Genomic DNA, 16192 nt, shown 5'->3' with positions numbered 1-16192 from the left:
TTTATGGTTGTTCGGTCTAATGTCTTCCTCAACAACAATGTTACTAGAATGCGTTCACAAGAAAGATTGCAACAGTTGAAAAGAAAGCAGCTTAGGCCAGGTTCTCTTGCAATTGGGGACAGTCAATAAATGTTGGCTTTGGCGATAATGCCCATATCCTAATAAATTAATATAACAAAATCCCAAGGAGGTTTGATGTCTCCACCCCCACTTCCAAAACAAGAATGCACCGCATCAGAACCAAGTGACGTGCGATTCCAACATGAGTCACTCCCAGTCTACTTTTAGCTTAATCAATATCTCCACTACATGTTCCTCTGCAACACTAATTTCATCTTCCTCTTTTGTGAAGGGAAATGCAGTTGCTCAGCTAAGTTCCCCATAATTTAGCTTCCCCATAATGCCCCTACTTTGGCCTATCGTTTATTTAACTATCCTTTTGAATAAAAAATTCTGGGCCCTTTTTCTATTAGTTATTCTTCTTTTCTCATTTCATTCCTCGGTGTTTGTATCCTTTTTCATTCTCGCCCGCTGTGCTGTATTTTGCTTGGTTTTCAATTGTATTTTCTATTTAACATATTTGATAAAGATTTCAGTTTTACTCTAACCTCACTTGCCTCTGTCATTCAAGAAACTTGTGTTTTGGATGTCCCCTTTTCATCCCTTTGGGAATATGTGCGGTCTAGATAACAGCTGCAGCATTGTTCGGAATTGGAGAAGGTCACTCAGCCTCTGGAGCCTGTCCCACCATGACATCATAGCCGATCGGTGTCTCCATTCTATTTATCTCTCTTTGCAAAATATCCATCGATACTTTTAACAAAAAGGATCAACATCTTTCTTGAACAACTCTAATTCTCCTTAAACATCAACAATCTTCAGAGAGTGTCATATTTCTATTACCTATTGAATTACCTATTTCTCTGCATCTACTCGACTGAGGCCTGTAATTATTTTAATCAATTCAATCTGCAACCTCCTAAAGGAAATAGGAGTCAATGTTCTGTAATCTGTGTTTATCACTTAATCATTTAAGTTCTATTACTTTGGTGAATCTGCATTGTACTCCCTACAAGGTTAATCCATCCTTCATGGTGCAATGTTAGAAAGTTAATATAGTATTCGAGACGAGGGCTGACCAAAAATCCATTATTGAAACATCACATCCCGAGTTACACACAAACCAGAGAACCTTGAAAGAAACAAGGACACAAAATGAAATATTTCACACCAGCAAACAAATATCTAGTTGTCCTCTTTCAATCTAATCTTTCTACAATGAAGGAATGGTAAATGACTGAAAACAATGCCAGATTTGTTCTGGTTATTGAATAATCTTCCACTAAATGCATTACATGGATAGAAAAGGTTTAGAGGGATACAGGCCAAATAGAACCAGATAAGATAGGCATGCTGGTTGGCATGGAAGGGTTGGGTCTAAGGGCCTGTTTCTGTGTAATACAACTTTATAACTCAACATTCTCTCCACTTGCTGATACTATGAGCTGAGACAAGTTTTGAAAACAACTGCATCCTGCAGTTCAGTACTTCCCCAGCTCCACAATTAGATGAAAATTTGAGGAGAGTAAATCACTGCCTATTGCACAGCAGTAAATGTAATTTGACAAAAATAGTTTCACAACAGATTAAAAATATTGGAAAATCTTAGCTGATCAGGTAGCATCCGTGGATAGGGAATTAGAGTTCTGATGTAAGGCAATGAACCTGAAATATTAATACCTATTTTTCCACTGATGTAACTTGACCTGCTTAGCATTTCCTGTATTTTCTGTTTTTATTTCCAAATTCAGCATTCAAAGTATTTTGGTTCTGAAGTTAGACAATAATTTTCTGCATTTCCTCTATCAATGCTAAAAAAAGCAGAACATTCTAGAAACTCTCAGTGGTTCCAGCATCATCATGGAAAGAGAGAAAAAAAAGTTAACATTTCAGGTCAATGGAAGCCTCGCATCACAGCTGGTAACTTTCCAGAGATGCTGCTTGACCCATGGGTTTATAGATTTCCAGCATCTGCAATATTTGTATTTCCCTTCCCTCTGTACAAATGGGTATTTTTAACTCTGGTCCAACAAAAGGATAAGGAATAGTCTACTGTACATCACAACGCAAACTGTAAACAGAGTTCCTATCACAGTCCCTCAATCAGTGACTCCACTTTAGAGATGCAACACAAAACAGGCCCTTCGCCCACCAAGTCAGCGATTCCCATACACTAGCACTATCCTACACATATTTACCATAGCCAATTAACCTACACACCTATTTGAAGTGTGGGTGGAAATTAGAGCAGGAACTGCAGATGTATATTTACAAAAAAAAGACAAAGTAACACCTCCAGTTTAAATTCCATTTGGAATATTTTGGAGGACCAAGAAACCAAGAACACTGTGGGCCAGGCAGCATTTCTGGAGAACATGGACAGGTGACATTTCGGGTCGGGACCCTACTTCAGATTGTCTATATTGTTTCTGGTTCGTTTCTAGTTGCAAATAGTTTCTCTGAGTTTTAGATACGATTAATCTGATTATCAAAAGGCATAATTCTAAAATATGCCATTTCATCAAGTCAACGTTCACTTCATTACATCTAATTCCCATTAAAAGGTATTTTGACATATGAACATGCTATACAGTGATATAAGTGCATAGTGAAACTAACAATTATTACTATGTTTGTATATTCAACTCCATAAATTCCATTTTACGAAAAAAAATCAGTGGCTAATTCTGACTTTACCTTAAGCTCTCTTTTGTTTGCAAACACAATAGAGTGGATGTGGAAAGGATGTTTCCTCTGGTGAGGGGAGTCTAGGACCAGAGGTCATAGCCTCAGAATTAAATGGCACTCTTTTAGAAAGGAGGTGAAGATGAACTTCTTTAGTCAGAGGGTAGATAATCTGTGGAACCCATTGCCACAGAGGGCTGTGGAGACCCAGTGGATATTTTTAAGGCAGATAGACAAATACTTGATTAGAACGGGTGTCAAAGGTTATGGGGAGAAAGCAGATATCGGCCATGAATGAATGGTGGAGTGGACTCGATGGGCCGAATGGCCTAATTCTACTCCTATAACTTGTGAACATATCTTCCGTCTTACCATAGATATTTTGAATGTGAAACATTTTGCACCTTTGCAGAATTCCATTCAGCCTTACACAATGTGAAATCTTTGTCTTCTATAGGTCCTGCCTTTATGTACCAACTACCAGCAAATCTCTTCATTTTGTCTTCACCAGCCCAGCCTCCATTCACCTTGGTGATACAATGCATAACTATTTTGTGTTAAAAAAAACATTGGAGGAACTCAACAGTTCAGGCAGCATCTGTAGAGGAAAATGGACAGATGACATGTTGCATCTGGACCCTTCTTCAGACTGACCCACTGAGATCCTCCAGCAGTTTAATTTTTCCTCAATTCAAGCATCTGCAATCTCTTGTGACTCCACATAACTATTCTGCTTTGGTCTCTATCTTGTTACTTCCGTCTTCAAATTCCCTCCTAAACCTACTTCTTTAACCACACTTCAGGAGGCATCTAACCGCAATTAGAATTTTGCTTTTACTTCCATTGCTATTTGGGACATTTTTCATTTGAAAGAGGTTAAGTAATTGCCATTTTAAAACATATAATATTTTCTCAGGTTTGCAGTAATATAATTTATGCAAACGGTATTGATAAAATGTCCTTTAGATTCAAAATTCAATTTAATTGTTACATGTACCAATTAAGGTACAGTGAAATTTGAGTTACATATGTAAAATAAAGATGAAAGGCTTACTTGCATGGCAGAATCCTGATCACATCATTAGATTTGTATCCCTCAATACAGACTGCACAATGATCGAATTCTGGATCCGTTTCCTGATAAATGCAATAAATAATTCAGTTAGTACATATACATTTTATTTAGGAAAGGGAATTCTGTTCTTACAATAATTTCAATCTACATAATGATACACAAGGATAAAATATTACACGTTCCTGGTAGAACCCTGCAGATACGGAACTACACAGAGGCGCAGCTGGTAGAGCCTTTGCCTCACAGCGCCAGAGTCCTGGGTTCGAGCCTGACCTCGGATGTTGTCTGCGTGGAGTTTGCATGCTCTCCCTGTAAGCACATGGATTTCCACCAGGTGCTCCGGTTTCCTTCCCATATCGCTAAGATGAGCAGGGTTGTAGGTTAATTGGCCCTTTGTAAATTGCATGTAGGGGGTGGATGGGGAAAGTGGGATAACATAGAAATAGTGTGAACGGGTGGTTGATATTCAGTGTGTACGGTGGGCCGAAGGGCCTGTTTCCATGCTGTATCTCTAAACAAAAACAAATGCAATCTTCCCAGTAACCCTAATTCATGCAGTTATCTTTTCAGTACAGGGAGCATACCTGTCAGTGCGAGTAATGACATTGCAACTTAGTAGGTAAGCAACATTTGTGTACAAACAGAGTGCAGGAGGCAGCACCAATACAATCATCAAAGTAATAGAAACAGTGTTGAGGGAGGTACCGTTCCACATATCCAACAAAGACAAACCTATAACTTGGGTCAATGCGAGTTCCCAAAGTGACACCTTCGATTTATAGAAAGTGTCTGCCTTTGAGAAATTGTTCAATTTGAGAATAAGCTCAGGTGGTGGTAGAGGAGGAGGGGGGTTTGAAGTCTTCCTTTTTCTATTAAAATGTCTTGTGTTTACTTAAAACAAAGTTGACAGATCTCTCAGCCGAATCTTCTCTATTTACTTCTTCTAACAGCCCATCTCCCTTAACAGGATTCCATGGGCATGCTCTATCTCTAAACTAAACAAAAATACAAAACATAACCCAAAATTATGCACTGCTTTCGGCATTTTTTGTTTTAATTTTGGATTTGCCAGCATCCATAGTTTTGGTAGTCCAGTACCCTGGTGGATTTGAGGGTAAATACATTACTTGGTTTGACATTAAATTATTTAAGAATTCCAGACCTATACTATGGCAATTGATCCCAGATAAGTTGTCCTGCTTTCCAGGGAACAGAGTAGAAAAGAGAAAGGCTATCAAGCTCAATTGTGAAGTCTTCAGTGCTCTTCCTAAGTGATCCTCAATTACAGGTGTTCAGCTTTAACACAGTAGTCGTATTCCCAAGAATTCTAGCATTATAAAGACAATTGTATCAATGGGGGAAAAGAGGTTTAGGGGCTAGAATTTCAGACTTGCAATAACAAAGTTATTATTTCTGAAGGATTTTTAGAAATAAGTCTTTTCAATAAAAATCTGTTTATTTTTGTTACTGCAAGCAAAAACACAAAAGGCTGTTTCTTACACTGTTTAATATAGTATGGTTGCACAAATGTCATTAAAAGTAAATACATCCATTGCAATGGCCTTCCATGGTTAAAGTAGCAGATGTGCTCTTAAGAGACACCAGTGTCTGATTACTGTGTGGAAATTACATGGAAACAGGCTATTTGCCACCTAGACTGTTTAAATCCAAGGCAGCTTTCGTTCTGTTTGTCAATTTCCAAAGTAATTTTTAAATAATTCTCTAGTTTCTGATCAAAATCGCATTATAACTAATTTGTTCTGCATAATGCAAATAGTGCTCCATGATTAATCGCACCTGTTATATCCAATTTGTGTTAGGGTAAACCATGATATAGCAGAACTATCTGTCATGACCTGGTGAGATATAGGGTGATTTCACCAAAGGTCAAATGAGCGTAGATCCCCACTCACGTGACCGCAAAATTTAACTGGAGGACATATGTCACTTCCGGTACATGTTAGTGAATGGGAAAACACGCACTTTCACACCCGTTAAAAACATGGAAATCGGCCGATTATTGAGCTGAAACTTTCTGTGCTAGTCGGGGTGACCGTGAAGCACAGCGACCTAAATTTTCAGTCCAAAAAAAAGATAGAAAGTAAGGTAAATTCAAGAGGGAGTTGAAGGTGCAAAAAGAGCGGAAGTGCTTAGCAGACATTTGCCGTGGAAATTTAAAGATCCAAAATATCGGGAATTATCGCGTTTACTCGCTGCATTTCATCAAAAGTAAGGCATTATTGACTTTTTATCTTTATTCATTTGTTATATGAAAAGTTTTAAAAGTGAAAAATCTGTCATTAAAATTGCTAAATCGAGGAGAATTCCCTGCTATTGATTTGCACTAATTATGCTGATATCTCGGTTGGGTGGCGTGTCTGATTGAAAGTCAAGGAACCTGAGGGATGGTGAAGAATGTCAGTTGTCGCTCTGTATGTGAGGCTGCCGGGCGGGTGATACCAGAGCACTGGACAAAAACGCCCAGAGTGAGTTGGTTGTTGCAGAGAGGGCGGTGGAAGCGAGCCAAAGGGCTGGTGAGATCTTTCAGCGTGAGTTGAGTGAGAGCCGCGGCGGTGGCCGGATTCAGACTACAGGGCTGTATGTACTCTGCAGTGGGACTGTCTGTCTGGCATCTTCCCTCCGTCCCCAATGCCAATGTAAACAACCCCTCACTGACACAGTCTAGGGTTTATTCCACACACGCAGAATTCCCAGCGGGGGAGTCGGGTGAGCAAGGCTGGTCACAAACACATTAGAGGTGTAGAGATGAGAGGGAGATGACACCACCCCAGGGCTCGGTAACAGGCGGCCAGGCAACTCCAAACTCAGGTTCCTGGACTTTCAATCAGACACGCCACCAAACCGAGATATCAGCATAATTAGTGCAAATCAATAGCAGGGAATTCTCCTCGATTTAGCAATTTTAACGACAGATTTTTCACTTAAAATTTTTTTCATATAACAAATGAATAAAGATAAAAAGTCAATAATGCCTTACTTTTGATGAAATGCAGCGAGCAAACGCGATAATTCCCGATATTTTGGATCTTTAAATCTCCATGGCAAATGTCTGCTAAGCACTTCCGCTCTTTTTGCACCTTCAACTCCCTCTTGAATTTACCTTACTTTCTATCCTTTTTTTGGACTGAAAATTTAGGTCGCTGTGCTTCACGGTCACCCCGACTAGCACAGAAAATTTCAGCTCAATAATCGGCCGTTTTCCATGTTTTTAACGGGTGTGAAAGTGCGTGTTTTCCCATTCACTAATATGTACCGGAAGTGACATATGTCCTCCAGTTAAATTTTGCGGTCACGTGAGTGGGGATCTACGCTCCAGTGACCTTTCGTGAAATCATCCTATACTGTGATATTAACACTGATTTTCACCATTAGGTTCTCAGCTATTTTAGGCATGTCGGCCCTCCCCACCACACACCCCCTGCAGATTTCATTAACAAATGGGGGAGTTCCAAGAGGCCTATCAATCTTCGCTGAGGGAGAACGAAGAAATAAAGGAAGAAGAAAATTGTGGCCAGGGTTGAAACTGATAGTGTGTTCCTTCTTAATCATGCTAGTTACTAATACTAATTCCAATCTAAAATCCGAAGATAAGCAAAATACATGGGTGCTGGAAATCCGAACAATTATGGGAATCCCAGCAGATCATAAAATAAAACAGAGTTAACATTTCAAGTCATCAGCTATTCCAGTCCAAAATCAACTAGTTAAATATTTTTCTTTCCATGATCCAGCCTGCCACTGAGAATTTCTAGCTATTTCATTTTGAGATGATTCAATGGCCTGAAAACATTGAAAGAATGAAAATACAGTGGACCGACTATGATCTACGATGGACTGTGTGGTTGGCTCCATTGTGGATTTCGGTTTTGCACTATTATAGTTGCCTACTGTTAGTTATTAGTTTATTGTGTTTTTGATTATGATATATTACCTGTCGTGTATTATGTTTACAAGCCTGTTATTTTGATGCAAGTTAGAATTTAATTGTTCCATTGTCGATACATATGACAATTACACACACTTAACTTGACTGTTGAAGTAAAGAAAACGGTCACATCTCATCACTCATCTTACGCTAAATTGTATTTGATTCATTCTTAGTTAATCTTCTTCTTTTCGTGTCTTTGAAGCTGGTTGGTTATATGACAGTTTCCCATTCCTTTACACAGTCCTTTGCGTTTTTATTGAACACTGCAAGATCCTTTGGGCTGCACTGGTTGGGTAGTAGGGAGCAGACCATTCTTAGTTAATGGTTTTATTGGACTAAATAAATCACTCTCATTCAGGCAATAAACACTCTCGTCCTGTATGAACAAGAAAATTATATACATTTTGTCAGCTCTAGTATGTAACCACATTGCCTCAACACTGCAAAAGCAATAAAAGGCTGTGACGTGCAATGGCATTTGTAAGCAGGTGAAAAGTACCACAAAAAATAGGTTTCGAACAGTTACCATGGTGCCAGCCTTAACCCAGGAGCAGCAAAAACACATCAGAAAGTTGTGGGTTTACGTGCTGCTTTCGAAACAGGCACAGAACGCAGGTGGCACAACACATTGCACAATATTTTCAAGTGGATTGTTAAAGTAGGCTTTGTCTGCCATCTCAGATAGTTGTAAGCATGATAATGATAGTATTTAAAAGAGTGCAAATATCCAAATGAACCAATATTTTTTTCACTCAAGCCAACACCCAAAACATATTATGGAAGCAGAAGAAACCGTAAATGCTGGAATCTTGAGCAAAATACAAAGTGCTGGAAGTACTCAGTGGATCAAACGTAAGCAGGTGGGATTAGTGTAGATGGCGCATCTTGGTCAGCCTAAGCAAATCGGGCCGAAGGGCTTGCTTCCATGATGTATGGCTCCCTATGTCTCGATGATTGGGGATACGTGCTCTTGAACATCACAACATAATAGAAACGGAGCATAGGGAGAAACATTGTTGGGAGAGGCTGTTGGGGAATTTTCAGGGTTATAGTTATGTGGATAAGAGATATTTATTAAAAGAGCCGATCTTCAAAATGGCAAAACAACCTGTTCACAAGTTAACTTGTAAGGACACTTTGTCTATAAGTCATATAGCACTGAAACAGGCCCTTTGGCCTACTATGCCCATGCCGACCATCACTACCCATCTACTTGTTGTTTAAGGTTTTGTTTTAACTTTCCCTTCATGGAACTTAGAACATTTCCTGGTGCTATCATCCACAGTCTGTTGAGTGGGTCCCATCCCCACCCTCAATATCCAGCCCCTTGGCTGCAGTGTGCAACATCTGAACATTCACACCAGGTATCCATCATCACCAGACCAAAACCTTGGAAATGCAAAATCCTGAGCTTGCTGCTGACACTGATATGGGATATAAATGTTGTTCTATCAAGATCATTGTCCCATAAACAAATACAACTAAATCTCAACTAATGAGATTGAGAATGAAACGAGAACCAGACCGAAAGAATCAAACATGATTCATCAGCTCAATAGTGCCAAAAAAGGAAATAAAAATTGTATTGAGAGAAGAATATGGAAAACCAGAAACAAACTCATAATAATTTACTATCTGCATGAATGGTTGACAATGCAGGTAAATAGATCTGACCATTAAGTGGCACCTAATTGTTAGGTAACAGCAATTATTTTTATGAAGAGTTAATTAAAGCACAAAAAGGAATTTCTCAAACATAGGGAGGTTGTGAAAAAAACGACTCTACCCACAAGTATGAAGACAAGAAACTGTAAATACTGGAATCTTGAGAAAAACACAAAGTGCTGGAGGAACTCAGCAGGACAGGCAGCATTTGTGAAGGGAATGGACAAACAATGTTTCAGGTTGGGATCCTTCTTCAGACTTTACCTGAAACATTGTCTGTCCATTTCCCTCCACAGATGTTACATGACCTGCAAAATTTCTCCAGCGCTTTGCTTTTTGGTTATTCAGAAGTCTGCAGCTGAGCTGTGTAAATTCTTAGCACTTAGAGGCAATTTAGATTTCAGTAGGTATCTGTTCCTTGCCACTTTGCTGGAAATGTGCACAACAATAAGGACATGCCCACAAAGATTGTTATTTCAACACCAAATTCTGCTTATTGAAATCCAATGAAAAATGTTAAGAACTTGTGCATAATTTAACATGAGGCAACATATTGACTGATCACCATAACATATCCATAATTAAGCTGCTGATTACTCAGAGCTTGAACAATAATATAATCAATCCCTGGAGCCTGATGAAAAATCTTTCTCCGGATGTGGCCATTACTGATAAAGCATCATCCACTTTGTGGGATTAATTATGTTTGCAGTGGTTTGATACAACCAAGTCATTTGCCGGGCCACTTCAAAGCGCTGTGGAAAAATTGCCACTGTGGCAGGACATTAATGCTGGATGACAACCATGGTGCGGTTTTTTTCCACAAGTCAGAATACTTCAGATTGATTTCAGAGTTGGTTTCATGAAGTCAAAAGAACATTTAAGAACGATTAAGTGCTGTAAATATTGGCAGCAGAGACAAAAAGTATGACTAAGACTTGATGAGCAGGTCCTTTGCATTTCAGGCTGCTTCCCAGTACTCCTAACTTGCTCAATAAATGTTTCCTATGTATAAAAATGCAACCTCATGTATATATTCTTTCAGAGCACAAAATTCAACTCTGTCAATCCAGTGCACTATGAAGAAAAAGGCATATCATTGGAGTTGCACGAGACTGCAGAATCTGTAATCTGGATGGAGGGTCTTGACCCAAAATGTCAATCATCCCTCTGCTTCCACGGATGCCGCGTGACCCTCTGAGAATTCCTGTCGTTCATTTTATTGTATAGTTAGAGGCGCTGTATTTTGTTGAAACATTAAACCAATGTCCTGTTGTGTTAAAGTATTGCGAAAGATCCCACAGCACTTGGAAGATACTTGGATGGGTACATGGATGGGAAACGTTTAGAGGGACATGGACCAAATGTGGGTAAATGGGACATGCTTAGATGGGCATCTTGGGCAGCATGAATGAGTTGGGCCGAAGGGCCTGGTTCCGTGCTGTATGACTGTATGATATTTTTGAAAAGAGCTGGTACATTATCTCATATCCTAGCTACTATCTATCCTTTAATCAACATCACCAAATGAAATTATTTGGTCATTATCACATTGCTATTTGTTGTATTGGATGTAAACAGCTTTGGGCACATTGAAAGGAGCTAAACAGCATTTGATAAATATATTGTCTTTATTATGCATACAATAGGTTGTGGTACTATCTTTTAATTCTGATTTCCTTAAAAAGGACAACATATTTTGCTGTCAGCACATCTTTGGCTAAAATTACCAATCCAAATTTCTGACTCAGCAGATAAAAATAGCATGATGTCCTTAACACTCACTTTGGCACAGTGGTGCGTCTGGTAGAACTGCTGCATCACAATGTTAGAGACTCAATTCAATCCTGAACTTGGGTGCCATATATGCTATAAATAAGTTTACACGTTCTCCCTTCTTCTTCTTCTGTCGTATGTCTTTTAGACCTGCAGCTCCGTTGAGGCAAGCTAGGCCAACATGTCATCGTCCAGGTCAATCAAACCTCGTTCACCATTGTTTGGGGCAACTGGTGACAATGTGCTCCACTGTCTGTGTTGGGTCCCCACACTCGCAGGAGGCGCTGTCCACGAGGCCCCACCTCTTCATCGCTACTCCATAGCGTCCGATGCCTGTCCTCAAGCAGTTGAGGGTTGTCCACTGCTTTCGGGGCAGGTCCTGGCCAGGGACGTCCATGGGGTCATTGATGTAATGGTGTAGCCTAGATGGTTCCGCTGACTTCCACTGGTCTCTCCATCTCGTCTTGACCCAGGCGGCCTTAGAAGCGTCAGCCGGTGTTGTGCAGAGCAGCTCTTGGGCTTGCGTGGCAAAGGGGTGCCGTGACTTGAGGCACACTCGTCGTGGTGTCTCTGTGACGATCTGATGGAAGAGGTGGGATTCACTGGTCTGTGCCTTTCGAGAGAGGGCCAGCGTGGCTGCTTCTCGTCTGATGTTGGCCGGGGCGATGCCAGCGAGGACGGGCAGTTGGTTTACTGGGGTGGCTTGTAGGCATCCGGAGACAGTCCGCAGGGCGCTGTTGAGGGCAGCATTCAGCTTCTTGGCGTGAGGGCTACGGCACCAGACCGGGGCGCAGTACACGGCGGCTGAGAACACCAGGGCCACTGTGGACATGCGCAGTGTCTTCATCGTGCCTCCACATGTGGTGCTGGCTAGGCGGCGTATCAGTGCGGCACGGGCGCTTGTCTTTGTCTTGGCACCTTCCAGGTGTTGTTTGAATGACAACGTTCTGTCGAGCGTCACACCGAGGTACGTGGGGACAGTCTGGGACCGCAACCGGGCGTTATCCACCATGACGTTCATCTCGCGGGTCGCTTCCCGGTTGTTGAGGTGGAACATTGAAGATGTTGTCTTACCCATGCTGAGCTTAAGGCGCCAGTTCAGAAAGGCCCTCTTCTGCTGCTTCCCAGGATGGCTTACTGAGTAGGAAGGTCATCAGCATAGCCATACTTCTTTGACTGGGTTGCAGGTAGGTCATGGATGTAGATGTTGAACAGCATTGGTGCCAGCACTGAGCCCTGTGGGACGCCATTCTTAAGTTTCCTCACCCTGCTGCATTGCCCGTTGCTGGTGTGTAGCCTGAAGCTGCAGTTGCTCAGCATCTCCATGCTGAAGCTCACCATGTGCTTGTCTGGGATAGTTTCCAGAAGCTTCATGTGTAGTCACGCAGCCAGACAGTATCATATGCAGCTGTGAGGTCCAAGGAGACAGTGCCTGCCTTCTCCCCAGCCTGGAAGCTGTCCTCTATGTCTTGGCACAGGAGGGTTACCTGGTCTGCCATTGACTTACCGCTTCGGAAGCCAGCCTGTTCTTTCGGCAGCTGAGGGTCGATCACTGGATTGAGACGTATGTGGAGGAGACGTTCCAGGAGCTTGTATGGAACACACAGCAGTGAAATGGGTCGCTATCCCTTGGGGTCATTGCTAGACTTGTTTGGCTTCGGCAGAGCGATCACCTTGGCACGGCGCCAGATCTTTGGCTGCTTCAGGCAGCGGAAACACGTGGAAGGAGCATGGCCAGTCAGTTGCCTTCTTGCCTTGGTGTTTTATGTATTCCGGGTGGATGCCATCAGTGCCTGATGCCGTCGGATGGCCTGCTCGATTTCTTGTGTTGTGAAATCGTGGGATAGGTTGGAGTTGCAGCTCGTGGCCCTGTGCAGCTCGTGGACTCTCGCCGATGTAGTTCTGGTGAAGTCCTTGTCTGCTTTGGGGAAGCGGACGTTGCTCAGCAGTAGCGACGCGATGGAATTTGCAGTGATGGAACACTGTGCTGAGGTTGTCGACCTGCCCATCAGCTTATTCATGGTCTGCCACGCCTGACGGCTGGAGTGTGAAATCAATTGATTCCACTGTCTCCGTCCATCTTTGCCTGCGTTTCTCATTTAGTCTGCAGATTAGGTAGTTCGCTGCTTTGTCCCTGTCCTCGCTGGTTTGTGATTCTGTGTAGGCGCGAAGTAGGTCTTCACATTCGTTATCCCAGCAGGGAACATAGGCTTTACGTACACCGCGGGGGATGTTCTTCTTGGCGGCGGCCAGCAGCATCTTGCAGTATGAGTCGTAGGCGTTGTTCAGGTTGGTGGGGCGTGGGTGTGGGAGGCCAGCGGCTGCCTTATTCACTTGTTATGTCAAGCCTACCCAGTTTGCTTTTCGGAAGTTCCACCTCTTGACGTCTTTCCCTTCCACGGGCTGGACCAGAGATGGAATGGTTATGAGCGATGGTCGATGGTGTGACCGGGGAAACCTGTCCAGGATGCGTCTTACTGGGAGCGGTTCGTTGTTGCGACATTTTGCGAAGGCCAGGTCCGAGTTGGTGGTGCTGTCCCAGCGTGCAGAGTAGAAAGTGCGTGGCTCCTTTGGATCGTATAGGAGCGTCGCATCGGCGGTCGAGGCCCATTCTGCCAGGAGGTCGCCGTCAGCGTTGGAGCTGCTGTATGCCCAGTCTGTATGATGGCTGTTGAAGTCACTAGCATACACGGCAGGGGCTGGGACATCTGGCAGAGATGTTGGGACCAACCTGCTCGGAGGCGGCTTGTAAATGTTGACGATGATAGTGCCTTGCACTTTGGTTGTGATCCATTCTACCTCTGCATCCTCTGCGGACTGTGCTATGGCTGACCAGGCCATACGAACGAACGTAGCTATGCCATGATGTTTGTCGGCGGTGTGAGTCTCCTGCAGTAGAACTATAGACGCCATGTTTTTGATGGCAATCTGTTCGATGACGTTGAGCTTGGCGGTGGTAAGGCCTTCAACATTGAGCTGCAGTAGCGCTAAACCTCGACAGTTGGCGGCATTTAACGGTGCCGCCTGGCCTGGGGAGGCATGGCTTTTAGCGGTCTGCAGACGCGATAAAGACATTGGTTTTGTTTTGTGCGCTTATGAGCCTGTAAGCTCTCGTGGAGGAGGTTCTCCCTCTGACTCCCTCTGCATGTTTACCTGGGATGCTCCAGTTTCCACATCCCAAAGATGTGTGTTTTTGTAGGTTAATTGGACTTTGCTATTGAAAATACTATTTTTGAAACTGCGAGAAAAATGACTTTGTTATTGCAAGTCTGAAACTGTCCAGCCCCTAACCGCCTTTCTATCATTGCTACAATTGTCTTTATAACATGATTTTCTATAACACGATTTCTTTGGGACTTAATTATTACATTGTAAAACAACATCTGTACGCCACTTGAGCCAACTCAGCGAAGTGGCATGAGGTATTGAGCCTCGGCTTAGTACAACATAACTGAAACAAAAAACAATTTAGCAGCAGGAGTATCAATATCGGCTTCTTACCTTATCATCCCTTTTAACTGTTCTTGTGGCTAGCTTCCTGATAGCTTTATTGGCAACATTTCCCAGTTGACGCTAGATTCATACAAGAGAGAAAATTAGTATTAAAATCATGTTTAATTTGAAAAGAAAATGCAAATGCTGAAAACAGATTACAGATTTTTTAAAGTACTAGACCAAATGGGACCCGTTGGGCCCCGTTCCCCCAACGCAATATTCCACCACTCACCCATTTCCCCAACGCAACCTGTTCCCCCAATGCAATATTCCACTATTCACCCAGAGCCCCTAACTGTGCAGGTATTTCCCCTCTCCCCAACACTCCATCGCCCTCCCTTCCTCTTCACCCTCCCTCTTCTCTTCCCTCTCCTCCTCCCCTCCCTCCCTCACCTCTTCCTCCCTCCTTTCCCCTACCATCAGTCACACCCTCCGTCCATAACCCCTGTCCCCGCCCTACCCCCCTCCTCTCCCTCTATCTCCCTGCTCCCCCACTCCTCACCTCTCCCCTATCCCACTCTCCCGCTAAACACAATGTTTAAATAATATTTCTCCTCCTCCCCTTCCCCACTCCCTCCCTTTCCTTACAACAATGTAATAAATCTCTCATTGCACTGGGTGGAACACTGTTGATGGGCAATTTATGTAAATGAGATCCCATTGTGAGGTCATACGCTGCTTACTGCCAGTGGAACACTGGTGAGGGGTAGTTTACAGAAGTTCCATCCAAAGAGGAAGAAAGATTCCAAGGGGAGTAAGGGGTGACCGTGGCTGACAAGGGAAGTTAGGGATAAAAGAGAAAAAGTACAACATTGCAAAGATGAGTGGGAAGCAAGAGGATTGGGTAATGTTTATAGAGCAACAGAAGATAACTAAAAATGCATTACGGGGAGAAAAGATGATGTACGAAGGTAAGCTAGCCAAGAATATAAAGGAGGATAGTAAAAGCCTATTTGGGTATGTGAAGAAGAAAAACATAGTTAGGACCAAAGTTGGACCCTTGAAGACTGAAAAAGGTGAATTTATTATGGGGAACTAGGAAATGAGGAACTAGGAAATGGCAGATAAGTTGAACAGATACTTTGGATCCGTCGTCACTAAGGAGGACGGTGAAAAGCAGCGGGGAGACCAGCCGATCGTGGCTTCCACAAAGGTAAGCGCACCCACCAGCATGACAGAGCCGGGGGGGGGTGGCGGAGAGAGACAGAAGCGGCTTCTGACTCTCTGGAAACCCACAGCTGGAATGAGCGCACAGGCAGGTGGGGGATGGGAGAGGCGGGGCTTCACGAGCAGCGCCGACTGTGAGGAGAAGCTTCATCGCGTGAGCGCCGCTCACCTCCGGATCTGCAGAACAAAGATCCTATAGCAGAGCATAGCTATAGGATCTTTGCTGCAGAACAGTCTCGTTCTTCTGCTCCTTTTGAAGAACAGGGGGGTGGTCGAACGTACCTCGTGGAAAACTGCACATGCACGTTGACAGCAGCTGC

General features: G+C 43.0%; 1 protein-coding gene across 5 annotated transcripts in view; it reads right to left on the bottom strand.

The window, feature by feature from the left end:
• The window catches only part of rnf130 (ring finger protein 130), a 111817-nt gene that overhangs the window by 36668 nt on the left and 58957 nt on the right, over window positions 1-16192 (bottom strand). For all 5 annotated transcript variants that reach the window (XM_033029714.1, XM_033029713.1, XM_033029715.1 and 2 more), the window contains exons 5-6: window positions 14712-14783; window positions 3800-3882 (exon numbers count right to left, since the gene is read on the bottom strand). In XM_033029714.1, the coding sequence (XP_032885605.1) occupies window positions 3800-3882; window positions 14712-14783 (155 nt within the window). The remainder of the gene's footprint in view (window positions 1-3799; window positions 3883-14711; window positions 14784-16192) is intronic.

The sequence above is a fragment of the Amblyraja radiata genome, chromosome 11, assembly GCF_010909765.2.
Source record: "Amblyraja radiata isolate CabotCenter1 chromosome 11, sAmbRad1.1.pri, whole genome shotgun sequence".
NCBI lineage: Eukaryota > Metazoa > Chordata > Chondrichthyes > Rajiformes > Rajidae > Amblyraja > Amblyraja radiata.
This window is presented reverse-complemented; position numbering and strand designations above follow the sequence as displayed.